The sequence below is a fragment of the Gopherus flavomarginatus genome, chromosome 1 (genome assembly GCF_025201925.1).
Source record: "Gopherus flavomarginatus isolate rGopFla2 chromosome 1, rGopFla2.mat.asm, whole genome shotgun sequence".
Classification (NCBI taxonomy): Eukaryota; Metazoa; Chordata; order Testudines; family Testudinidae; genus Gopherus; species Gopherus flavomarginatus.
The window spans coordinates 260,124,904-260,151,851 of record NC_066617.1 but is presented as its reverse complement, the minus strand read 5'-3'; the positions used below and the strand labels follow the sequence as shown (position 1 = coordinate 260,151,851).

Genomic DNA, 26,948 nt, shown 5'->3' with positions numbered 1-26,948 from the left:
ACAGCTACTAGACGTTCCCAAATATCATCCACCTACAAACTATCAATTTTCCTAAGATTGATGTTTTCCATGGACCTACCCTTGAATTAATTAAAACATATATAAAAAGACAAAACATACTGTATTGAGGACTAGCTAACATGAATGTTTTAAAACAAAAAAAATCCAGATAATGGACAGACAAACACTCATATTGAAATTGCAGGTAGTTTTGATTTTTAGAAACTCAAATGTATACAAAACTGGCAAATTTATTGTCTTGGTACAGATTAAACAATCCTTATAAATCTGAAGGTCACCTGATAGAAATGTGTAAGTATTCGCAGCTGTGAACACATTTTTGGTACAGATTCTTGAAACTCTCTAATCCTTTTGTTCTCTTCTTCCTCTTCGGATGTAGTTACTCCCCACTCACCCTACAGAACAAAGTGAGAGAGATGTTTAACCTCACATTTAAAAACTATGGGTCCAGCTACCAGCTGAACTAAACTGACATGTTCATACATCGAAATTCATCATAAGCCACACATTCAGCTTCTCATATTGTGACTGTCAAACCCTTCACACTGGTTATGCAGCAAATATAACTAGCAAGTTGTGTTAATGAATCTACAAAAAGGTGACAAGTTATAAAATGTACTTGCCAAGAATTATTATAAAAGACAGACAATGGTAAATGAGAATTCCATAAGTTCTTGTGTGTTTGGGAATGAGCTGGTTTCATCACATATCCACTCTCCCAATTGAATGTATGTGTATGATGGGAGGGGAAAGGATTTGACTTTTAGGTTTAGGCAAGACATTTTCCATGAGGGGTTCAGAGCTCTGAACCTACTCCTCACTCCTCAGTCTGAAACATCTCAAAAATGGCTGACTTTTAAGACATCCTGCAAGACCTTCTATTTAACCTTCTATGGAGTGTGTGGAAGCTGCTGATATATTCTCTCTCAGACTATATTTTTAACTCTTGGCAAAGGTACCTAACAACCTTGGATGTTTGTTTTGTCTTAAAACACACATCCACTTTAAATTAAAAAGTGCACTGTTCTTCCATCTGTCTCAAATAATTGCCACCCATAATTAAGGCTAAGATCATGTCATGGAGGTCACTGAAGACACGGAATCCATGATTCCCAGAGACCTCCATGACATTTTCCACTTCAGCCCCAGGACGGCCAGGGCCCCCCCACAGTTCCTAGCCCTTCCTTCCCCTTTGTCAGTTATTTTAAAGCAAGAGTCAGGGACAGGTCACAGGCTTCCGTGTATTTTTGTTTATTGCCTGTGACATGTCCGTGATCTTTACTAAAAATAACCGTGATAATATCTTAGCCTTACCCATAATACATTGCACTGCCAGTCTTACTGTACCTCAAGTTCACGCTGCTTCTTTTTCTCTTCAAACTGCAACCTCAGCTGCAGCTCCTCCAAAGCAGCTCTGTACATTACATCTTGAGCACTCTGAAGCTCAATGATTTGATCAAAAATGGCTCGAAGCTGGTTAAGTAGTGTCTGTGAGAAGATTCAGAAAGGGTAAAAAAAAGAAAAATTTGGATATAAAGAGGATTTTAAAGCTACTGTTACATTTGTTGAGATTCTAAAGAATTATTTAGCCGGAAGCAAATTCGTAACCTAGACCACAACTATGCAGAAAACCCAGATTCAGGAGAAACATTAATACACTTCTTACTGGAACCAAAAAGGGCCAGTCCACATTGCAATAGCAACATGCGTCATCTCAAGCACTGTGCCTGCATATGCACCCCAAATGCAAGTCAAGTGACCCACTTTTCTATCTGAAGATTATCACAATGGTTAAGAACATTAAGGGAAGGAGTGGAGTAAAACAGGTGGTCAACAGTCCACCCCTAGGTCCAAAATAAATTATGTTACCGCTACAGAAAGTCTGGAAAGAAGGAAAGCGAGAACATTTTGCAGTTCCTCTTGGTTCTTCTAAAGGATTCTTTTAAAATTCTTACTAGTTGTACAGCTCCTACTAGCTGTGTAAAACAACTGATTTTTTAACATAAAGCGCTTTGCTCTGCTATTGCCCTTTTCCAATTCAAAAGCAGCTTTTATGGCTAATTGGCCCATCAAGGAAATAATTATTTGTATTACAGTAGTGTTTGAAGGCTCCCAGTGCGATATGTGTTATACAAAACAATATGGTACCCACCCCAAAGTGTTTACAATATAATCAAGGCAAGATGCAAAAAGTGGGTGGATTACACCACTGAAATAAATATGAGAGGAAATGAGGGCAATGGTAACGAGAACAGGGATTTACATAGATCAAAAAGATAAGAAACATCTAAAGTCTGTACTGGCTATCTATCTAGTAGTTATCTCTTGGCAGATTCCCATAAGCATCATGGAAGAACAAGTCGTAAGAAGGTATCTGAAAGAGGAGAGGGTAGTGCTTTCACATTCTAGTCTGCAGAGGGTATTCCACACATAAAAAGGAGGCACAGAGGAAGGTGTGAAGATTCTTGTGAGAGAAGTGGACAAATATGCAACAGAGATGGGAACCAGCATGTGGAAAAATGTGGTAAGATACAGAGCATGTAAATATTTATGGACTTAATTTACGTCTTCCCTTTTTTCCAAACGAGGTCTAATCAGAAGCTTGTATTTAGTGTAGGGGAGATGGTAGTGGAGGGCCTCAAAGCTGTGTGTGTCAGACATGGTCAGAATGATGCTGGAGTGGGAGTTAAAGGATACTCCATGGACACTATCTTCATTCTTGTCACTCAATCCTGTGATCAGTGACACAGAAAGGCAGAGTTGGCGGGGGCCACAAAGAGTTCAGTTTTGGCCCTGCGAAGTTTAAGTTGATGGCAAGACATCCTGGAGATGTTAGACAGGCTGAGATATAGGACTGGACAGAGGCAGACAAATTAGAGGTGGGGTGGAAGATTTGAGCCATCAGCCTAGAGTTGGTGGAAGCCATGTGAGCAGAGGAAGTCACTTAAAGGAAGGGGTCGCTGGAGAAGAGGATTCAGTGTATGGATTGTGTACAGCACCTAGTCCAATAAGGCTCTGATTCCAGGGGGAGAACTCTAGGTGCTACTGTAATATATAGAAAAAAATATTTTTATCATCATTTAAGCATGAGCTGACATAACATAACTATTATTTTATACAAAGAAAAAGGCTTACTCTGGAGTCGCTATCCAACAAACAGCGAGAGATGATTGTGTCCAAGAAAACTTCGTGAGCAGCGATGATGTGATCTAAGTCCTGTGCTTGTTGGACCTTGTTCCAGAGCTCATCCCATGAACATTCAAGTACCTAGAAAACAAGGATCCAGGGCTGAGCTGTTTTATATTTGATAGATTATATAGTTACTCTTCTACTCTAAATAGAAGATACATAAGTCACCTTCGTTATTAAATGTGATATTCTCCCTTTTTAGCAGTAATAAATTAGATGGATAAAGTGTACCTCAAATGTAATGTAATACTGCATTTGATGAATGAAATGGACCATTTCTGATGCCAGAACGTGGCACTGATGCAGCACCCCAGAAAGCTCTGTAAAGAAATCCAGAGTTTATATGTTAAAACAAAGACAGACACACACAAGCCGGTGTATTAATATTGTTTTATCCAACATACTAAGTACGCTATAGCAAGACAGTCTTCATCACTAGCTTTAATATTAATTAGCAATACTTGGGTAAGGATCTTTCTCTAATGAATTTCTATGCAATGCAAGACAAACAAGGAACCAGATGTCTAATCATATAGTGTTTTATGGCTTTGCAGTATGTAAAAGCCTTTTGCTTCTCAAATCCAAAAGACAGAAAGAAATGCATTGTAACTGCATGCAATATTTAAATATGAAAATCTTACATCTCAATGTCTCGAACAAACACTTACTCTCCTTGTGGTGGTTTTTTGTTTGTTTGTTCTTAAATTCTTCTGCATACTGTGCATGAAATATTTGCGCTCTCTCACATATTTTGAGGCAAAAGAGAAGGATGGTCCAGTGTTTAGTGCACTAGCCTGGAACTAAGGAGTCATGGGTTCAACTCTCTGCTCCACTACAAACTTCCTGCATGACCAAATCACTAAGTGTCTCACTGCCTCAGTTGTCCATCTGTAAAAATAGGGATAATAGCACCTCTCTACCATGCCAGGTAGATGTGAGAATAAAATACATAAAAGACTGAGATGCTCAGCTACTACACTAATGGGATTATATAAGTAATGTGATAGATTAAAGAAATGACATTTCATTAACCACAAGGTGGTCTTGCCACCCAAGAAAAATATGAAACTTTGAAATGGGTTAAGGACAAATTCAGATTGTGGTGGGTGGGCAACAAAAAACACCACCACCACTTTGTGAGCTTATAAAACCATCACAAAATTTGAAGGTCTACCGATGAGTACCACCTCTGGCTCTTCACTCTTAACTTCTTTGTACATAAGCTACTCCCAGCACATTACATTACATTAATGCATGTGAGGAGTCAAATAAAAAACAAATCTTTTAAATGAATAGTCACCAGAAAAGCCTCAGAGGGAACAAACGTGACACTATTTTCTTCTTTAAATGGCAACGAGGGGAAAAAAAAAAAGATAGCTTGATTTTACTGTCCAGTTAAAAACACTAAAAGTGTTTAATCAAACACTAACTGTTACATCTCATCTATTTTATGGATGGTGACTAAATAAAGCTATAAAAGCAACAAAGTGCTCAAACAAGGATGTGGAGCCAGAATTAATCAACTAGTTTTATATGAAATGGCTGCTTCTGCTACTTTGTGTTTTTAATACATATTGTATCAATTTGCTTCCCAAACCTCCAACCCCCCGTGACCAAAATATGTGGGAGCATAAAGAGACGAGACAAACAGGTATATTCAGTTTGTCTGTTTATATAATTTGTAGGCTGATAAGCGTGGTCACTCTGGGGAAATTCCTGTTGCCAGCCTCCAGCCCAAACAGATGTGTTGCATATTAAGGAAGAATCCAACCTCCCAGACAGGAAGGAAAGAATGGTTACTTACCCCACAGTAATGGTGGTTCTTCAAGATGTGTTGTCACAAGTGTGAGATCAGATTCTTTTGGCCAGCACTGCCTATTGGAGCTGTACCTGCGTGCCTCATTTCCTTCACCAATACAAAATCCCACAGGAGTAGAACTCCACAGTAGCAGGGAAAGGAGGGCAGATTATACAATCCACCTGGACAACACATCTCAGAGAAGCATGATTACAATACCCTCAGCATGAGTCATGCAGTTCTGGTATATGGATCTGGTGAACCTCTCAATACAGCGTCTGATCACCTTACTACCCATTCCTGCCCGACACAGTCTCCCAGAACGACAGTTTGATCCTACACCCGGATCTAGCACTGTTACACGCACCCCTCACTAGGGTCACACTGTTTTCTCACTCTGCAATGGCAAGACTCCTCAAAGGCCTCATGCATGGTTTTTCTCCCAGTACTGGAGTCCCTTCATTCTTGGGATCATAATATAGTATTAATAGGGCTGTGTGAGGAACAGTCATAGCTGAACTTTGTAGAGCAGCTATGTGGAACTTGATCCACACACTTACGCAACACTATTTCTCAGCAGAGGCTTCCATGTTGGATGTCAGTTCTGGTAGGGCTGTCTGGCAGTCAATTGTTTAGGTAGGACCCTATTACCCACTTCAAAGCAATCAGACAACGTGCCTGGTAGCCACAAAGAATGGAATCTGTGTAGACCATCACTAAGAAAGAACAGCTAGTTACACTACAATAACTGTGGATCTTGCATCTAGTCTCAGTTTCCTCAAGCCCCCCAGTACCATGGGGATTGGTAAAGAGGCATACACCAATCCTGGTGTCCAAGGGATAAGGAAGGAGTCTGTCACGGAGCCTGGACTTGAAGCCCCACTGGAACAGAATGTCTGCTACTGCGTGTTCTGGTCTGTTGCCAACTGGTCTACTTTTGGGAATCCCGTTTTTGCAAAAGTTTTGAGAGACCACTTATGGTTGTTGACCTGAAGGCCAGGAAGGTGCAGAGTCTCCAGCGTGATTTGGTTCAGAATGCACCAATTCCATAGACATACAGCTTCATGACAGAGTGGGGATGATCATGCTCCCCCTTGCCTGTTGACATGATGTTCAGCTGTGGAATTGTCTGTCAGCACTTGTTCTGGGGATTCCTAAAGAAGAGGCAGGAATGCTGTCATAGAGAGTAGCTGGCCCCAAAAAATGAAATACATCGAGCTCCTTTGTGCCAGAGCAGGTGCTCTCGTTTGGCCAAGTAAGAGGACAAGGCAGCACCTAAACAGCTACAAAGGATAACAGACACACTTAGTGAGACAGAGTTCCACTGAGTCAGAGCAGACTGGCTCATTCAGGAAGGACAGGTGAGAGCTATCAGAGACAAGGGGGACTAGAGAAGGTCTCAGGAGGAAGCAGAAAGTGTTTGCTGGTGGAAGACAAAAGGCAAAGAGAGCAGCTAGAAGGGTTTGCTGGCTGGCATCCCCAATCTGGAAAGCTGAAGGGAGAAGCAGCAGCAGACTTGCCCGTTGGCTCCAAGCCAGAGAGTTGGAGTCAAGGGCAAAAGAATGCTGAAGGCAGGGGAGCAGAGGAGGAGTTTACTTGCTATCAGCTCCAGGGCCAGAGAGCCGGACCAAGATGAACCATGAAAGGGTCAGGGGGAGTGAGGGATGCTCTCCCAGTAAGGAGCCTGTGGGTCTTCCTGGTGGGAAGAGCGGTGTTGCATTCTAACTGGAATGGCTGTCCTGGAAGACCAATGGAAGAGGACAGACAAAGAGCCTAGATATGGAGGAAGATACTAGGCATGGCATGGCAAAGATGCTCCCAGGAGAGAGGCTGTGGAGCTTCCCAATGGAAAGAGTGGTGTTGCAGTCCTGGTACAAAGACAGGAGAGGACTGAGAGTCCAGACACGGTTGAAGGCACTGGCATGTGGTATGTAGAGAATCAAGGGATGAGATGTCTTGAGTTTTAATGACTGCTTGCATTAGGGTGAAAAATGAATAAGGCCCTTCATTTTCAGTTTTTATTTTGTTTAAACTTCAACTTTTTCTGTGTAAATGTTAGGGTTAAATCCGGGGGATGCAAGGGCAGGAAAAAAGCAACAATGAAAAGTAAGAGTATTGAAAATAAAAGCAGTTTAAGGCTATGGTTTACTTCGTGAACTGTATATTAACAGTATACTTGAATGTGTGTCTTCCATTATATTGCCTTACTTTAACACAGCCTTGCATTTATACTTAGACTAAATTATTAACAAAACACATTTACTTAATGTAATGCATTAGATTTTCTTAAAACATCAGTATTTCAGTGGTATAAAATTCAGGAGAAAAAAATCAGTAAAAAAAATAATGGCTTTTGTAAAACCCGAGATTTTTTCAGTAAAAACTGAAAATGAAGGACCTTAGAAATGGACTACATGTTTGGGACTTTTCTTCTGGGCTATCTGGATTATGCTGTTGTAATAAGGAGGGGTAGTATTGAGATGAGAAAGCCTGAAGTGGAATCCTTTCGGTTTTCTGAGAGAGGAAACTGCAGATCTGGAATCCAATAGTGCTCCTGTGAACTGTATGCTCCAAGTCAGAGTTAATGTGGATTCCTGTCTATTGACTTTGAGACCTAGCAAAGTAAAGCTTTACAATTACATGAAAACAAGCTGGTCACTTGTTGTGGTCATCTTCCTTAAAACAACCAGTTGTCAAGGTGCGCATAGACCTGGATTTCTTGTCTCCTTGGATGAACTGCCAGACCATTACCTGCCAGACACTTGATGAAATCTCTCGGTGCCACAGAAAGACCAAAGGGCAAGATCCAATCCTGAACTAGTAGTGGGATGTTCCTATTAGAAATCTGAGGTACTTTCTGTGAGCTGGGTGGATTGATATATGCAAGTAAGTATCTTGCAGGCTGAGTCCATGAATCAGTCCTACAGATCTAAAAAATGGATTATGGAGACGAGAGTTACCAACCTGAATTGTAAACAGCAGATGGTGTTGATATGTTTAAGGTCCGGGATGCAGAGCCAGCCCCCTTTGTTCCTTGGAATCAGAAAGTTCAGAACACTAAGGGCATGTTTGCCACTGATCCCAGTACAACTGAAGGGAGTCTGCATCTTGTTCTAACAGTCTCTTATGAGAGACAGGTCCCTGAAAAGGAATGAGGCTGGGGTGAACCCTGGGAAGGGATTGAAACTTGCTTACAATCTCCACGACCCGCAAGTCCGAGGTAGAGGCAGTCAGTTGACCCTCTGCCATTATGGATTTCAACTCCTCCTAAAGCTACTTGGGCAGATTGTCTATGAATTGATGAAGGTGATAACTGTTTCAGCCAAAGGACCAAAGCTGTGAATGTTGAAGTCAGCTGCAAAGCCATGAACCCCACATTAGGTAAGTTCAAAGCCTGCCAATAAACAGACTCCTATTTTCCTCACTTTGCTATTCCCGCGTTGTGTTCATTTTTATATCTATTCCTCCTATGTCTGTGTAAATTTCTGAGATTAAGAGCAGGATTAATTTGGATTGAATTTTAAACATTAAGGAGAATAATCCAATTTTTATCTACAAGAAACTTATCACAAAGACTGGGAGGGTAAGAAAGGCTCCCAGGGTAAAGGATTTGACAGAAAACAGTGGGCTTCTTCCCAGTAAAAAGAAAATTTAAGAACTACTTAAGATTTTTCTAGCTTTCCCGTCAATTTTAACTTTTTTCTTTGTAATACATTTTAAAAAGGCTGTTTATATGTTATCTGCATTCTTGCTCCCTCAAACCAAAAAATGAGAATGACAAAATAGAGCATCAGCTTTTCACTAAGCAAGAGGTAACTAGGGTAGGTAAGTGACTGTGAAGTGCCATTTCATAGAGAAGGAAATGGAGAGAGTGGGATGGACGAGTGCTGCGGCCAGGTGTCCGAGTGTCTACTTATGTTCTATGGGCTTAAAGTTTATTGATTAGACGTGTTATTGTTTGACGTTTCTCCTGCAGACCTGGAATCCAACAGTACTTCTGTGACCTCTATGCTCCAAGTTAGAGTCAGTGTGGGCAGCACTCCGACCTATGGGAATAGGCATTATGCTGGAAGACAGTATCGGAGTTCCAGCACAGACTGTGTATGACAAGGGACATGTCATTTACCTTCTCCAACCATGAGGGTCTCCATCTGTAAATTGAGGATACTGATATTTACCCATATCATAGGGAATAGATGCTGAAAGAGATAGCTAAGTATTAGTAGCTCACTATGTTAGAGCAAATTCTTAATACTATATCTTCCCTCTGCAGCTTTTTAAGGAAACACACTTCTTTCTCTTGGATGATGATCTGGCCATAGAAGTTGATGCACTGTGAATCTCCCAGACTGGATTATAATACATTGCGTCTAAAGCTGAAGATGGACAACACAACAGCACATCTCCACACCAGGGCAAATTGTTGGGAAAATATATACTGCACTCTCCACTGGCTTTCAGTTTGCTTCTGGTGTCAGTTTAAGGTTTTACCCTCTTAATCTTTAAGGGCCACAGTGGGTCAGGACTGGGCTACATTAAAGAACGACTCTCCATCCATTACCCTCCCAAGACAGCTGCACTCTTCTGGAACAATGCATCTAACAAAGCCAAGACCAAAGTTTGAGAGAACTGAAAATAAGGCACTCTCAGTCAAGGGTACCTAACTATGGAACAACCTACCAAGCAAGTTAAAACTGTACCAAAGATTATTTTAGAGAGTATCAGAGGGGTAGCCATGTTAGTCTGGATCTGTAAAAAGCGACAAAGAGTCATGGGTGAAAGCTTATGCACCAATACGTCTGTTAGTCTATAAGGTGCCACAGGACTCTGTCACGTTTTAGAGAGTATGTTACAAAACCCACCTGTCACATTCTACCTGCCATACGTGAAGACAAGGAATTACTTACACTTACAAAAGTAAAATAATCCCAAAAATCAAAAGACATGGTAAAGAAAGCTTTGGCAAATCAGGTAGAGACAAACAGAAGAACACATTGCGATGCCATTTATGGACAGTGTTGTGTGACTCTATATTGCTGAGTGTAGCACTTAGACACCAAAAGTGATACTATTCTAGAAATACATAAAGGGCAGCCAATGGCAGAGGTCTGACTAAAACTCCAGTATATTTTGCTACCAGCCATATGCACACATTTTTAAGCCACGATTTCATTCCTTTAGGGCCTTCTGGGTCTTTTCCAAAATCTTCTGAGAATTGTTAAACAGATCACTAAACACCAGCACGGTACAAGACAAAAGGAAGGTGGTTCTTATCCTGAGGGACTTGCAACCCAAGAGAGACAAGAAAGAAAGGGCATCCTGGGAAGGCCAAAGGAAAAGGACTTGACAGACTCAACGTAATTATTGATTTAGATTAAGCCAATGTGTTTCACAGCACTCTAAGTGATCAAAGTTACTGAAGACCTAATAGGAAAAAAATAGCATCTACTGAGTAGGAACATCCTATACATTGTAACCCATAGATTTAGAAAAGATGTCTTTTAGAAAATCCTAATATATATAAGAGTGTGGTGGGGCGCCTGCCCCACCCCCATGTGAGAGGGGGCTAGAGGAGGCCAGAGAGGCTGCGCAGGCCGGCAGCCAATCAGGAACGGGCTTACTGAGAGTCAATCAGGGCTGTGATTGGAGATATAATCAGGGCTCAGCTGGGCTATATATAAAGGCTGCCCAGAATAGCAGCAGGCTGTCTGTCCCAGACCTTCATGGGGGAAGGTTTGTCTCCAGAGCAGGAGACCAGCACCAGGGACAGCGCAGTTCTGGGCAGGCTCAGGGAGTGAAAGGGAACTCCAGCCGCTACCTCCCTGCTTCAAAAACTAGTGAAACAATTTCCTCCAACCAGGACTTGCTCCAAAACTGAGTTCCGTCAAACAGCCAACATCAAAACAAAAACAAAACAAAAAAAACCTGAGGAAAAAAAAAAAAGACTTTTGCTATTCTCCTGCCTTTCACTCCAAACATGGAATCTTCCTGAAAAGTCATCTTGGCACAAGGCCTAGGACCATCAATATTCAGTCTCGTACCAGTAACAGCTAGTCTTCATGATGGAGCCTAGAAATCATTAATTAAAAGAGGAAGTTCCAGCTCTCTAGTGAGATACAACATATGCTTCTAGAGTTGGTAGACAGAATCAAAGAAACGTAGGGTTGAAGTGACTTTGAGAAGTCATGTTGTTCAGCTCCCTATGCTGAGGAAGGAACAAGTATGCCCAGACAATCCCTGACAGATATTTGTCCAACCTGTTCCCAGAAACCTCCAATGATATGGATTCCACAACCTCCCTTGAGTACTTAACTGTCCTCATAATTAGAAATGTTTACCTGCTAACCTAAATCTCCCCAGCTGCAGATTAAGCCTTTTATTTCTTCAGCGGAGATGAATAACTGATCATCATCCTCTTTATAACAGCCCTTAACACATTTGAAGATTAGTAGGTCCCCACTCAATTGTTTTCTTTCAAAACTAGACATACCCAGTTGATTAGCCTTTCAACATAAAAAGGCTTAGAAAACCTGACCTATCATTTTTGTTGCTTTCCTCTGGACTCTCCAATTTATCCACATCTTTCCTAAAACATGGCACCCAAAACTGGACACAGTACTTCAGCTGAGGTCACGCCAGTGCTGAGCAGAGTGGGACAATTACCTCCTCTGTCTTACATACGACTCTCCTTTTAATATGCCCCAGAATTATTAGTCTTTTTCACAACTGCAATACATGGTTGTTGGCTCATATATAATTTGTCATCCATTATAACCCCCAGATCCCTTTCAGCAGTACTACTGCTGAATCGTTTCACATTTTTGTATTTGCGCATTTGATTTTTCCCTTCTACTGTATTTATTGATTTAAGCCTAATTCTTCTATTTATCGAAGTTATTTTGAAATCTAACTTGTCCTCCAAATGCCAGAACCTCCCTCCCAGCTTGGAGTCATCTGCAAACTCTATAAGCATACTCTCCAGTCCATTATCCAAATTATTGCTAAAAGCGTTGGAGAAAAGGACTGGACCCAGGACAGACCCTTGAGTCACCCCACTAGATACATCCTCCCAGTTTGACAGCAAATCACTGATAACTACTCTAAGTATGGTCTTTCAATCAACTACACATCCACCCTACAGTAACTTCATCTAGAACATATTTCCCTAGTTTCCGTATGAAACTAGCAAGCCTTACTAAAAATCAAGATCTCTCAAGTCAACAGCTTTCCTCCTCCCTCTCCACTAGTCCAGTAACCCTGTCAAAGAAAAAAATTAGGTTGGTCTGGAATAATTTGTTCTTGACAAATCCATATTGGCTATTACTTATTACCCTATTATTCTTTAGGTGCTTACAAACTGATTAGTTAATAATTTGTTCCAAATCTTGCTGGGTGTCCAAGTCAGGCTGATTGGTCTATAATCTCCAAGGTCGTCTTTGCTCTCCATTTTAAAGATAGTTACTATATTTACCTTCTCCAGTTCCCCCATGAGTTCTCAAAGATAATCACTAATGGTTCCAAGATTGCTTCAGCTAGTTCCTTACATACTCTAACGTGAATTTCATCAGACCCTGCCAACTTGACTACACCTAACCTATCTAAATATTCTTTAACCTGTTCTCTTCTCTATTTCACTTGTGTTCCTTCCTCCTTGCTGTTAATATTAATTGTGTTAAGTATATGGTCAAAATTTACCTTTTTAAGTGAACACTAAAGCAAAATATGCATTGAATACCTCAGCCCTTTTGATGTCATCTGTTATTAGCTCTCCTTCCCCACCAAGCAGGGAGGGCCTACACATTCTCTCATCTCTCTCTCTTGCTCCCAATGTATTTATAAAGCCTTTTCTTATTGCCTTGGATATCTTTTGTTAGGTGTAATTCATTTTTTGCCTCAGCCTTTCTGATTCTGTCCCTACATGCTTCTGTTATTCTTTGGTATTCATGCTTAGCAAGTTGACATGTTTCTACTTTTGTAGGATTCCTTTTTGATTTTCAGGTCATTAAAGAACTCCTGATGGAGCCATATTGGCTTCTTTCTTCCTATCTTTCCTTCACATCAGGCTAGTTTGCTATTGTGCCTTTAGTATTGTCTCTGAGAAAATCGCCAGCTCTCCTGAACTCCTTTATACCTTAGATTTTCTTCCTAAAAGACCTTACCTACCAGCTCTCTGAGTTTGTTAAAGTCTCTTTTTTGAATTCTATTGTTCTTATACTGGAGCTCTCACTCTTTCCTTTCCTTAGAATCATAAAATCTATCATTTCATGATCACTTTAACCTAAACTGCTTCCACCTTCATATTTGCAACCAATTCCTCCCTGTTAGTCAGAATCAAGTCTAACATGGCTGCCCTGTGGCTACTTCCTTAACTTCCTGAAACAAGAAGTTGTCCTCAACGCATTCCAAGAACTTTCTGGAGATTTTGTATTTGCCATATTACTTTTCCAACAAATATCTGGGCAGTTCAAGTTCCACATAGGTACAAAGGTATGGGAACCTTACCATTTCAACACTTTGTATAGGAAAGCTACATTACATAAATTGCAGAGATTTCTATACTTAGTTATAATCCAGTTCCCCTTTCTAAATCTTGTACAGTTGGATACATGATAATATAGCCTGCCTTTTCAGGTGTATGGTGCAGGTATGTGTGGGGGGTGGGGGGGCAGTTTGAAAAAACCCTAAAAATAAAGTTAATTTTTTTCTAAAAATTCTCTATTTGTATTTGGCTTTTCTATGACTGAGAGAAAGTCCTCACTGGCATGTATAAGTCCCTTATACCTTTGCCAGTAACAAGCATGTGGCCAGCATACTGACAAAAATCTTTACACTGTAGCATACATGCTTCTCTCTCATAGTATTATTATACAGCTTTGTTTACACCCAACTTTTATTACATACAAAGAAGCACCTATCCCTTGTTCTAGGCAATCCTTCATATATTTTAACACAATTAAAAAACCCAGACTCTTTCAGTAATCTCATTTTGTCCAATAATCAATACATCCATAACCGAGCTGCTACTATATATATCCTCTCTTTGTGATCTCCCAGTGTCTCAAAGACAGAATACACACATGGGCCTTGGATCAGATGGGAGGCAGGAGGGGGAGAAGCAAATTGGAAAATGGAATGGCCCTCAAGGAGAACCCCCCACCAGATGTCTCCCTCACTCTTATATGAGTGGAGCTCCAACTGAGATACCTCCACTGCTCACAACAGTAACTGCAAACCATGGGGAGAGAGGTGATTGGACACATAGGTACCAGTCTATTTAGGGCTAGACCAAAATCAGTAAAAAAAAAAAAAAAAAAAAAAAAAATTTATCCAATACTTAGTAGGTAGCCAGTATGGATCCAAACAACACTGCTATCGTGTGCTCCCAGAAAGATGTACACTATAAAAAGAGCACTGACAAATTCAAAATCAGCTTTAAACTTCTGAATAGATTCAAGATCTAGCCACACAGAGCACAGTACAGTGGTTTATTCTAGAAGTGACAAAAGTGTGACTAGTCCATTCTTTTCTGAAAAAAATGGCAGCTTCCTGGCTGTAAACAGATGAAATAAAGCTGTTCTGGCCACAGCTGATATGTGCTCTTTTAACAGCTAGAAGTCCAACCAGACTTCTAGATTGTTCACCTGCCCCACAAATGAAAAGCAAAAGCAAAACCAACCAACCAGAGAGGGGCAAATATGGATCCCTGCCAGCTGTCTCTCTCAAACAAACATCACTTTCATCTTCTCTGGATTGAGTATTATTTTATATTTCACACACATGCAAAAAATCAGAGAAAGCAGAACACAACACTATGCCAAAGCAGCAATGAACTAAAATCAGACTAACAAGTACCATCTTCTGTAAAATTAGACAAGAAAACTAGACTATATTGTGCAAACAATCCAAATAAAACAAAAAGTTCTTTGGCTCTGTAGATGGGAAACACACTCTGCTAAAAACCATTTGTAATTCTCTACTGCCCTCTAAAGGCCGTTTCTAGAATTTCAACTTTGTAGTTTGGATGATTAAAAACAGGTTTATTACATACATCTTTGGACTAGACATTGTAAAAATAGCCACAAGAGGCTGATATTAATCTGAATAAGACAAAAAAAGGTTTTTTTTAATAGTCTACATTTACCACTGAACACATGCAGTGAAACAGTAGTAGTTCAGAGTAAGACTGTAGCCAGAACTCCATCTTTGGCATGAACTAGAATCCCCAAGTATTCCAGCACACAAAAATGTAAAACATAACCCAACAATTCCACCCAAGCATAAAAGATTAAGGTAAGTTTTCCACATAACCCTTAGTTTTGCTGTTAATTAATACAAACCAGGGCTTTAGTGTTACTTCTGATTTTGCAAGCGCATAACCCACAGGTCAAATTAAGAGGGAATGTAAGTAGGTGTCAAGTTAGACCTACTTAAACTGATGTATTCAAGATGTATTGAAAGTGGCAAAGTAATTTACAAACCAAAGAACTGGAAGAAGTTAGGAGTTAAAGTAGATAGCCACCTACTTTAATATAACCATTCTTGCACCTCTTGTTCATTGCCTTGCTTGCTACACTCCTCTTCCAGCCCCTCAGCACATGCATTGCCACCAAATCAGACTTCACTTTACTGAAGGGACAGGAGGCAATATGTAAAATAAGATACAAGTTAAAAACTAGTAATAGAGATGCATCTGAAGTAAGTCTAAGGGGAGCTTCTGAGAGCATAAGTTAGTGTAATGTACATACTTGTGGAGGGTGGGAGTTGGGGGGAAGAACTGGAAGATTTAAGATTGAACAGTTTTAGACTCTACGATGCATCTCTCAATTTATTACACTGAGGCAGAGGAAGAGGAAAAAGTTATGTTCATCATATGGAATAGCTCTGCCAAGTTGTGACCAACAATCACTGCAAATGGAACCCTTTGAACTCCTATACAAGTGTTAATTCATTGATATAATTGTATGCCCTTTTTGCGAGACCTCTCTCTATTAATATCATGTTCCAGGTTGGATATTACCTGACCTTCCCAGACATCATTTCACGGCACCTACATTGCTTCAGTATTTCAACATAAATTAAATCAAGAGTGCAATGATCTCTCACCTACAGACTTTACAGATGGAAATCTATAATCTTGAATGTCCCATTGATAAAGCCCTGCACAGATATAAAATTTGTATCCCTATCTGATCTGCAAACATGGTCTGTGGATATAAAAGTGGATATCCACGAATTTGCAGGGCTCTACCAACTGAGTTTGTTGAGTCCTGCTGTACCAGCACTGAGTACTCAATACAGCATAATTATCTTAATTTTGATCCAGTGTTAGGGTGCTTGACGAAATGGTAACGTTGTGTATGTATGGTTTATTGTTAACCTTGCATCCTATTTTGCTACTGCTAGGACAGTGGGGAAGCAAAAATTTCATAGGAGTTTAGTACAGATCAAGACTCTGACCATAAATCTGTCAATGTCTCAGTCCAGCCTTTCTGTAGTTCCTGGAATTACAAAGAATTGGACAAGTCTGTCTACTCAGAAGATGGAACAACTTGATTTTATTTTAGAACTTGTGTTGCCCTACCACTACTTTTGGTACCATTCGCATAAGATGGAAATATAATGAATGCAATATCTCCATCAATGTTTTTATGCCAGGTGCAACTGAACCAATTCTCATTAATCCAGAGCGCATTCTGCAATATATCCTAAAAAATATTTCTAAACAATCTTATAGAAGCAGGAGATAAGTCCTGGCTTTTCAAATGTGGGGTGCAGACAACAAGAAAGCATCTGTCAGATTCATCTTCATCTTCATCTATGTTTTATTGGAGAATTCTCCTCACTATACTCATTGCGATAAGTGGAGTGACTTCACTCCACTTTCATGCATGTGAAAAGTGCTCATCATACAGGCTCAGGTAATTCCTTACCTCAAGGCCACACAAATACATTTGGGTACAATCCTGACATGAAGAGTCTATAGCTCTCAAGCCACTTAAAAGTTACAGCTTCCAATTTTAGATTGATATGGAAATAGTGTAAAGTTCCAGAGAGTGCTGCCCTAATAGATAAAAGTATGTGTTAATACAGGGGTAGGCACCTTTGAGAAGTGGTGTGCCAAGTCTTCATTAATTTAAGGTTTCATGTGCCAGTAAAAGGTTTCGCATGCCAGACCAGCAGTGCGGGTGGCAGACGGAACTCCAGACCAGCAATGGGCTGAGCTGCCCAGTCTGCTGCCAGTCTGGGGTCCCGACCGCCAGCCCTTCTCAGCCTGCTGACAGCCAGGTTCCATCCATCCTGGCTGGCAGCGGGCTGAGCAGGGCCAGCGGCCGGGATCTCAGCTGACAAGGGGCCGGAAGCTGGAACCCCAGACCAGCAGCGGGCTGAGCAGCTCATCCCGCTGCTGGTCTGGGGTTTTGTAATCCAGACCGGCCGTGGGCTGAGCAGGGCGGTGGCCAGGACTCCAGCTGGCAGCAGAGTGCCACTAAAAATCAGCTTGCGTGCCGCCTTTGGTACGCGTGCTGCAGGTTGCCGACCCTTGTGTTAATATTTCTGAAAAGCCAATGAAGTGAGGAAACAGAGGGTGAAATGCCATCATTATCTCACCCGACTGTAGCCAAGAATTGCAGAGTTCTCATTGTTAATAGGATGTGTATCATAACCCACGTGTGACATTCCATGTGTTACTTTCCCACACCATAGGATAGTAGTAGCCATCTTGACCAATATAAATCAAACGTGAAGATTCAGGGGAGCTGGGGGAAGAGGGAGGTAAAGACTAGGCCAATACAATTATATGGACACTTCTCTACCACCCAGTCTGTTCACCTATACTACCACAATCCCAGCTGGGAAGAGCAGCTGAATTGGAAGGCAACAAGTTGTTGTGACTTTTGTTAGTGCTAGTATGCTTCAGAGCTTTCTAATTTCACTCCTACCCTGGCAGCTCTGCACCTCCTCCCTTCCTTTATTCCGCTTTAATCCTAGCAATGGAGTGGAGTAAGGCAGGGAAACTACTAAGCTCTGAAGGGTGATTCAGAGAGGCTTGCTACTTTCAACTATAGCTACTCCCTTTAGCTGGGGAGTGGAACACCATGAAGAACATGTGGAACAGAGAAGCAAGAGGAGAAAAAAAGCACTATGGGGAAGAGACAAGCTGAGGGGAACAAAGGAAATGGGGAGAACAGGTGGTAGCAGGTGGCAAAAAACATTAGAGAGAATTAGAAAAAAAACAGCAAAGAAAAGAGAAGACTATGAATATAGGAGAAATATTTTGTCATACCCTTCATCAAAAAAGGAAAAATTAGAAACCAATAACTGGCAATATCTCCACGAGCAGCAGATGTTTTTCTGAGGATGGGCCTAAGATAGCTGTTCTCAAACTGTGGGTCATGACCCCAAAGTGGGTCGTGACCCCATTTTAAGGGGTCACCAGGGTTGACTTAGCCTGGCTGGGGCCCAAGGCCGGAGCTGAAGCCTGAGCCCCACCGCTCAAGGCCCAAGCTGAAGCTCAAGCCCCACTGCCCAGGGTCAAAGCCCGAGGGTTTCAACTCAGGTTACAGGCTCCCTGCTGGGGCTAAAGTCCTTGGGCTTCTGCTTTAGCCTCCTCGCCCAGGATGGTGGGACTCGGGCTTTGGCTTCCCCCTACCACCCGGGGAAGCGGGGATCAGCCCTTGGTTCAGGCTTTGGTACCCCCTTTTGGCGTCATGTAACAATTTTTGTTGTCAGAAGCGGGTCATGGTGCAATGAACTTTGAGAATCCCGGGCCTAACAAAGTTAGGAGATTATGCCTTTTTTCAGGAAGGCACGGTTTCTAATAATAATGGACCCAATTTCCTCTGCAAGATTTTGTCAGCCAAGAGGTTCATGGATCCAAGTTACAGATTACAATACGAAGTTATTACATGTATAGCACTAACAGTGTGTTAGTAGCTTTGCTGATAGCTGTGAAGACAAGGGCTCTGCCCCATTTAGCTTATTGTAATCGAAACCAGTAGAAATTTAATTAGGAAAAAATAAAATTTGTAACAAAAATTAATTTGTGTTTGTAGCTCAATACTTATGTTGTTTTATGCTTTCTATGCTTTTTTTAAAAAAGTACTTATTACATAAAACAATGAAAACTATCAATATTGGTTACCTTAATTTATTTTCCTTGTGTTACAACTACAAAAACAACCTCAAAGAACATTTATAACTGAACAAAACCTCCACCCACTGCCTCTTGTGCTCTCATTTAGACAAAGTATATTGGCTTTATGCTCTTAAATGCTCCATGTTAAAGTTATCACCATGTATGGAAGTGCAATTGAGTATTTAATTTCAGTTTTAGCCTACAACAAGATTTTCTTTCAAATACAGTTCCAAGTTATTGAACGAAATTTGCTTTTGCTCTGGACAATAAGCAGAACACTATCTTATCTACTACACAACTAAGGAAGATATTTAAAAATTTTTAGTTTTTTTAATTAAAATGCACTAACCTATGAATATGTGAAAAGCTATTTCAGATATCAGCACTGTGCCTATAATATATAAATCGACAATGTGAGAATAAAACTGCCCACATGAAACCCTACTGAAGCCAATCAAGCTTTGCATGGGTGTAGCTGTCCACCTTAATGTTGTCCCTCACAGGACTGGGATCTTATTATATAAAAGGTTTAGCCATTTAATAACTGCCAGACTGTAGCGAACACTACTGTCAAAATACAAAATAAATGATTTAATGTATTCTGCAAAATTGATTAAAACATTAATTATATATCTTTCTTGATTGTGAGATCTTTTTAAAAATATACATGTAGGCAGAGTTTAGCTACTTCTGACTGAGGTCATGCAGTTTTGATGTATCTTTTAAAAACATCTGCACTGATTTTCGTCTTTTCCCTCCCCTGAAAAAAATAGAAAGAAAGTGAACAAAAGCCTAAGAAGTTCTCAATGCTACAATAATTCAATGACTGAAGATCAACAAGCAGCAATACAAAAAAGTCATAGGATAGACTTTCCATTCCCAACTATCATGCCATTTCTTCTTCAATCAAATTTCTTAATCAAGTTAAATAATAAAACATTTTGTTGCCACCTACTCAGAAATGTCTTATTTATAAATTCTTTATCTCTACTAGCTGGATTTTTCCCTGGTGTACAATTTTAACTAAATTGCATTTAAATACCAATTAATACATTATCCATTTTGTTTTTCCCTACCTGGCATACATTTCAGGAGCTTTGCATTGCACATATGTCCTTTCCATATGTCTGTGAGAATATATTCCATCCGCTTTGCTCGCCATAGGAAGTTAAACACCCTTAGATAGTGGCTCATGCACTCTCGTGTAAATACCTGCAAATAAAATCAATATAGCAGCATAAAATAAAATTACCAGATTTATTATCTGTTTGTTTGGTTTCTTTAAATCTTTCTATGCTAACCCAAGCAATGTATACAGGTTTTACCAGGAAATAAATCCAAAGCTCTAGGGAGGTTATTCCCTCTATGCAGGGAGCTGATTTGGCTCAGTCATCAACTGCCCCAGCAATAAGCAAAACACCATTATAAAAGCTGAATCAGAAAAAAAAATACAGTAAAAGGTTCCACTTCACTAAAATAAAGTCAAAGTCTGGACTGGCAGCGGAGGACTTCTCAAAACCAAGTGATCAGGCAAGTCTCCAGGATCACTCTGTGCCACAATAGTCATAGGCTGTGGTGCAGGGTGAATAGCAGAAAAAAAGATTTTCTATAGTGTGCAGAAACTGCCTCAAGGCAGTTTACAGACTACAATGTCAAGTCAGCAATGATGTATGTCTAAGGCTGCCCAGGTGGGCTCTAGAGCACTAAGACTGAAACATCCCTTTTCAGTCCCAGACAACCCCAACAATGGAACAAGCCTTAAATAATGACAGAGTTTCTTTACACTGGACTGTGTAACTTTCCCTATGGTTGTCAATACAAATAAGACACTGATTCCTTTTAACCCGTTAGACTTTCTTAACACCCTCAAAGAGAGAGCAAGAGCTGATCTGAATAAGTAACTTCCAGACCTCTTTTCGGATATACACAGAGCTCTTTCAATGTATGAAGATATTTTTCTCTTACTTCATTGGGGTGGACAGGACAGGAAGAGAAACAGGCTGAGTCAAGTGGGAAAGGGAACCCATCTTGGGAAAGACAACAGGAAAAAGCAATGATTAAGCCTATCCCAACATATCCCTGCATTAAGAGCATAAAAGTTTCCCTATATACTCATCATAAAGCAGATAGCTGCCACAAAAAAAGTTTAAATGTTGAGACTCTCTCAAATATTCCTAAGGACCACGTCTCAGGATGGCTGGCCCCTTAATGGGAGAAGCATCTAAGGCCACCTACGACAAGCTTAATTCATTTTCCAGGTGAGAGGAATGAAGATTCTGTGACAAATGGATCAGGTGACCAATCAAGCCTCTAATTAGGGAAAAGAATGTGGGAGAGGGAGAAGCTCAAGTGGGAGCCTGTAACAAACCATCTAAGATAGATGGGAAGGCTAGGCAGGACAGAAGCACGGGTGCCTGGCTTGAGGAAACAGCTGCAGGTGAGTGCTGGAGAGAGAAAGAGAGAATGGCTCCTCCACAGAGTAAAGGGCTGTTTGGATGATAACCCAGCTCCAGGAAGGAGAGCTGGGGGGGGGAGGGGGGAGACAGACTGAACTGTGACCATTCTTCAGGAAGGAGGGCTGAGGCCTCCTTCATTATGGAGTTCATTATGAAGCACCTACTCTTCCTAACCCTGTCAAAACCAAACAAACAAAAAAAAAAAACAGCACCTGGGAGTGGGATGTGCAGCCCATGAACCCCTCAATGCCAACGGCAAGGTGGTTACAAGAATATCCTGATTCTGTTATGTACATTCTGGGTCACCAAAGAATGGCACATGGGATCTTATACGAAAGCCAGGATCGCAATGGTTGTTAATAGCGTTGTGAGATGTATGTACAGATGCTATGTAAGGGGTTACGTATATATACTGAAAATATGTTTTAATGTACAGTTGACAAATGGATTTTCTGACAGAAAAGTGAAGATCTCTGCTGGCATGTAAATTAAGCATTGTAAGCTACCACAATGGAGAGTCATTTACATATGAAGTCAACAGAGGGGCAACACACCAGAGAATAAGCCACAGAGGGTTATCCTGACTGAGTACAAACAATAAACTTTGGGGGAGTATAAAGAAAAGGCAAGGAACACACCCCTTTATCCTGCACCTAAAGAAAGTAATTGGGCAGTGTGATTACATTCATGAAAGTTGGATCACAACCAGCCTTGGTTGAAACACTATAAAGGACATTTGGGGTGAGATAACAGGCTAAGCTAAGGAAGGTTATGTTTAGCCTCTAGAAAGCTTGTTATACTTTTGTTTTGTATGTAACCCTTTTGTTTCCACTAACGCTACTCACCGTTTCTTGAATCTTTGATGGCAAACTTATTTATAGTGAAAACAATACTATATCTTAGTGTTGTGGTATTATACAGGGAGCTAATCCTGAGTTGAATCAAACAGGCTGGTGTGTATGTTGTTCGCTTGGGGGCAGCAGGCCCAGTATTTCTGAGTGTTCAGTGGAGAAGGGGCTGGATACTACAGGAGAATGCTTCAAAGGAACGCAGCAACTGGGGTACACCTGTTAACCTGCAAGCCAAAGGAAGGCATAGCCCAGAGGAGACTGCTTAGGTGGATAACAGGCTGATGATGTCAGTAGAGCACAAGGAAGGCACAAGCAGGTTTCCCTCACACTGGAGCCCCGACACAGGGGTGGTAACAAGGTGATGCAAAGTCCTGGGTACTTTGAGAATTGTCACAGGAGGAATCACCACAAGAAAAAAATAATAGACAAAAAAATACTAAGACCCAGATTTCAGAAATGCACATGCTCAAATGTCGTATGTCTATTTACCACAACTGAATGTGCAATCCTGGTAATTGTGCATATGCTATTTGGAAAATCTGGGCCCAAAAGCCCAAGTCTAGCCCTCTTGCTTGGTTCTGTCCACCTGTTTGAGACAGGAAAACAATTAAGCAGGATTGGCCAGATACCCTCTTTATAGGGACAGACATGTCATAAGAACTTTGCTCCCTCCCATCTCCATCTCCTAGTATTACTATCTGTACCAACTGTCTAGGCTGGTCTATGGACACTGGAGTGCTAAGCCATCCTTTTTGCTTAATCTCAACTGCTTTATCTGCAGATGCAAGAGGAGAAAATCTCTCTCTCTCTCTCTCTCACACACACACACACACACACACACACACACACTAAAATATAGTTGAACTATAGTCCATTAAGAATAAAAGTCTTATGTATACAGAGATCTGAAGTACTAGCAGAGATATTTTCTAATGCATTCCTGAGCAACACACAGTGCTTGTCTAAAGCATTTTCCTCTTGTTAACTGACATAGCAACTGCAAGCTTTCCAAGTACTAACACAGGGGTAGGTAACCTATGGCATGTGTGCCAAAGGCAGCACGCAAGCTGATTTTCAGTGGCACTCACACTGCCTGGGTCCTGGCCACCAGTCCAAGGGGCTCTGCATTTTAATTTAAATGAAGCTTCTTAAACATTTTAAAAATCTTATTTACTTTACATACAACAACACTTTAGTTATATATTATAGACTCATAGAAAGACTTCTGAAAACATTAAAATGTATTACTGGCACACGAAACCTTAAATTAGAGTGAATAAATGAAGACTCGGCACAGCACTTCTGAAAGGCTGCCGACCCCGGTACTAACACTAACACTTTGAACTGCAGAAATGTAGCATTTTCACTTATCCAGAGCATACACCTACACTGGACATGCTTACACCATATGTATTTTGAGTTTTACATTTGCAACAGTGAAGAGGCTTCTATAAACACACTTTAAGACATACATGAACAAAGATTAACATTACTATATTGTTATGCTCTTGATTTGATTAGGAATAAGATATATAAATGCATTAAATGTTATATGGGTTTCTATACATTAGATTTACAGATTACTGTATGATAGTAAGTTACATCACTTAAAAAATTTCCTATATTTCTAAGGATGCTCTTGCCATTTTCAATTTATAGCAGGACCATAAACCTCCATTTTCATTATGGTTCCATCACTATTCTCATTATAAACACTTGGGATCTGTCAGATCAGAAAGCACTTCTTGTTCTTGGGAGGTTATGAATACCTTTCAATTCCCAATAAGATAACTGGGAGTTAAGGATGCCCAGCACTCTCCTAGAAGTGCTCAGTATTTCTTTTGCTATTCATGTGGAGTTTTAATATTCCTCTTCAAATGTGACCTTCAATGGTCTCCCAAAGGCTTGCTGGCAGGCTTCCCTGTAACACTGCTCTAAAGCCAAAATGCTTCTGAAATAAATGTAGTCCAACTTTACTAATTCTGGGTCACTGAGAATGAAAATGATGCTTAAAATTGTTGATTGGCTCTAGTTTTCAAGATATGCTATTGGGTCAGTATATACGAACCTTGACTTGGGAATGGCAGAGGATAAGTGAGTTATAAAGGGAAGGAATCTCAATTTAAACCAGAAATGACTAAAATACATCTTTGACTGGATCTATGAATAAATCTATGACTGGGTTTGGACAGTACTTGCTTTTTAGGCAAAACAATGAATGATGCAATCTGAAGCTGCTATTGCGTCATACAGGACATGAATTGCATCATGTTATTCCTAGAAGTCATGGATGATGCAATCATAATGAAGCTTACATCACTCTGCTGAACAAATTGCCCTATATTAGCTCTAGAAATCATACAGTGTCATGCTCTCTTTGTCAGTGTTTGATTTTGCAAAAGGACACATTTCTGTTTAGCCAAAGTGAGCAGAGATGCCTCGTACTTGTATGAGCAGTGCAGATAACTTCTGCTATGTTTGTGGTGAAGTGACTTTTGCATCACAAAAGCGTAGTCTAACCACTATGGTTAAGAAAGCCTATCACCTTCATTTTGGCTGCAAAATTGGAGATCAGGACAAGAGGTGGGCCCCACACATATGCTGTAACACTTGTGCAAGAAATCTTCACCAGTGGTTGAACAGGAAAAGGAAATCTGCCTTTTGCAGTGCCAATGATTTGGAGAGAGCCAACAGATCATACCAGCAATTGTTACTTCTGCATGGTGCCTCCAGTTGGGAAAGGTGTGTCAAAGAAGAAAAAGTGGACTGTGCATTATCCAAACATTCCAACAGCTATACGCCCAGTACCCCACGGAGAAGGACTGCTGGTTCCTGATGCACCAGAATCATTCTCACTTGAGTCAGACGAGGAAGAGGAAGAGGATGAAACTTCTGGTCCTGAACCATCAATGTCACAGGACCCACATTTTCTCCCATCCTCCTCCTCTGAACTACACCTCATAACACAAGGTGAACTGAATGACCTTGTCAAGGATTTGGAACTACCCAAGAGTAAGGCAGAGCTGTTGGGCTCCAGACTACAGCAGTGGAATCTGCTGGCAGGCTATCAGGGCAAATGGAGCCCATCAATGCTTGCAGACTATTGCTGGACAGTGACAAGAGATGCTCCATTTAATGAATACAAGAGACAAGCCAAGAAGCGCCAAGCAGACACTGAATAGGACTAAACTATGTACATCATAGTTTTTTGCCTTTTGTTTCATAATACATTTTATTTATATAACCCTTTTGCTGATTTTTAAAGTGTTACATAAACAGGACAGGTATTATTATTATAACAGGAAATATTATCATGTAAAGCAACCATAAACACATGAAAAGACCTAGGTTTACAATTTATGATTAAAACTCTACTATCTACACAATATACATAGACAAAATGTAAAAACTTAAATATCTTAGAAACAGTAGCCAATCAGTTGTTTTAATTGTCATATTTGAATTCAGCACATCAAAATACATAATAAACAGCACATTTTATCTCTGAAGCAGACGACTTCTCAAAAATTGTAGACCAGTGTAATTTAAAAATGAAGTGACATTTTGTTCAAAGTGCTCAGTAAAAAACAAACTCAGGATCCACTGAGACTTTAATCCTTCATAAAAAGATGCTAATTTTTCTACACTTGTTCCTAAAAATATCACTTTGCTTGAGAGCATGAAGCACACAGCCCTTCACCAAACCTAGTTTCTAGTGGACAGCTGTACACCTCAAACCCCTCACACCCAATTTTCCTCCTCTACTCAATGAGCTATTCTAGAATAGCAAAAGAGCTGCAGACATGGGAACTATGGTGCATTTGTGGAGGAGCCTGCATCCTGGCTGATGCATGAGGGATAAACAGCAGTGTAGACAATCAAAAGTTCCAGGAAAAGAGACCACATTTCTGTGTATGTTAAAAGGAACCCACTGGAATCTAGAGATTTTACTCTGGATGAAGTAGCAGGGGCTGGTAGGGATAAGAACTTAATTTTTTCAAAAGGTATTTTAGTCAATAATTTTAACGTTTAACAAACAAGCAGTCATATGTTTCACTGGCAACTGATGAACTTAAAATATTTGATCCCATTATTTCTAAGTAGCAGCATTTAAATTTACAATGAATATAATATTCCTTTTTTACATCCCGTTTAAATCAATTATGTTACGTACATTCTATGTGTTTAATTACTTGCTCAGCTGTCTACCTTTTTGTAACTACCTCTTTGAATGGTAAAAAGTTATGTAAATTTTTGTTTCTTTACCAGGAACTGTAAAAGTGAAAAAAACAGATACATAGAAAGCGTCTGTATTATTGTTGAAAGTCATTTCACCACAACTGAGAATTGCACCATGTTTCTCCAAACAGTAATGGCAAATGGTGAAAATTAAATTAAGGGAGATGGTTTGAAGAAAAAAAGTGTATATGGATGAGTAATGTGAGAATGGATGAACAAATTAGAGGCCCAGAGAGGTATTTTTCTCCTTTCTCTAACTA

At 40.3% G+C, this 26,948-nt stretch overlaps 1 protein-coding gene across 3 annotated transcripts in view; it reads right to left on the bottom strand.

The window, feature by feature from the left end:
- Positions 1-26,948, bottom strand: part of TUBGCP3 (tubulin gamma complex associated protein 3) — a 108,435-nt gene that overhangs the window by 4,789 nt on the left and 76,698 nt on the right. For 2 of the 3 annotated variants that reach the window (XM_050948097.1, XM_050948108.1), the window contains 6 exons: positions 20,219-20,354; positions 19,492-19,533; positions 3,442-3,530; positions 3,157-3,288; positions 1,369-1,509; positions 300-416 (listed from right to left, as the gene is read on the bottom strand). In XM_050948097.1, the coding sequence (XP_050804054.1) occupies positions 300-416; positions 1,369-1,509; positions 3,157-3,288; positions 3,442-3,530; positions 19,492-19,533; positions 20,219-20,354 (657 nt within the window). The remainder of the gene's footprint in view (positions 1-299; positions 417-1,368; positions 1,510-3,156; positions 3,289-3,441; positions 3,531-19,491; positions 19,534-20,218; positions 20,355-26,948) is intronic. The other variant, XM_050948102.1, reaches the window with a different exon arrangement.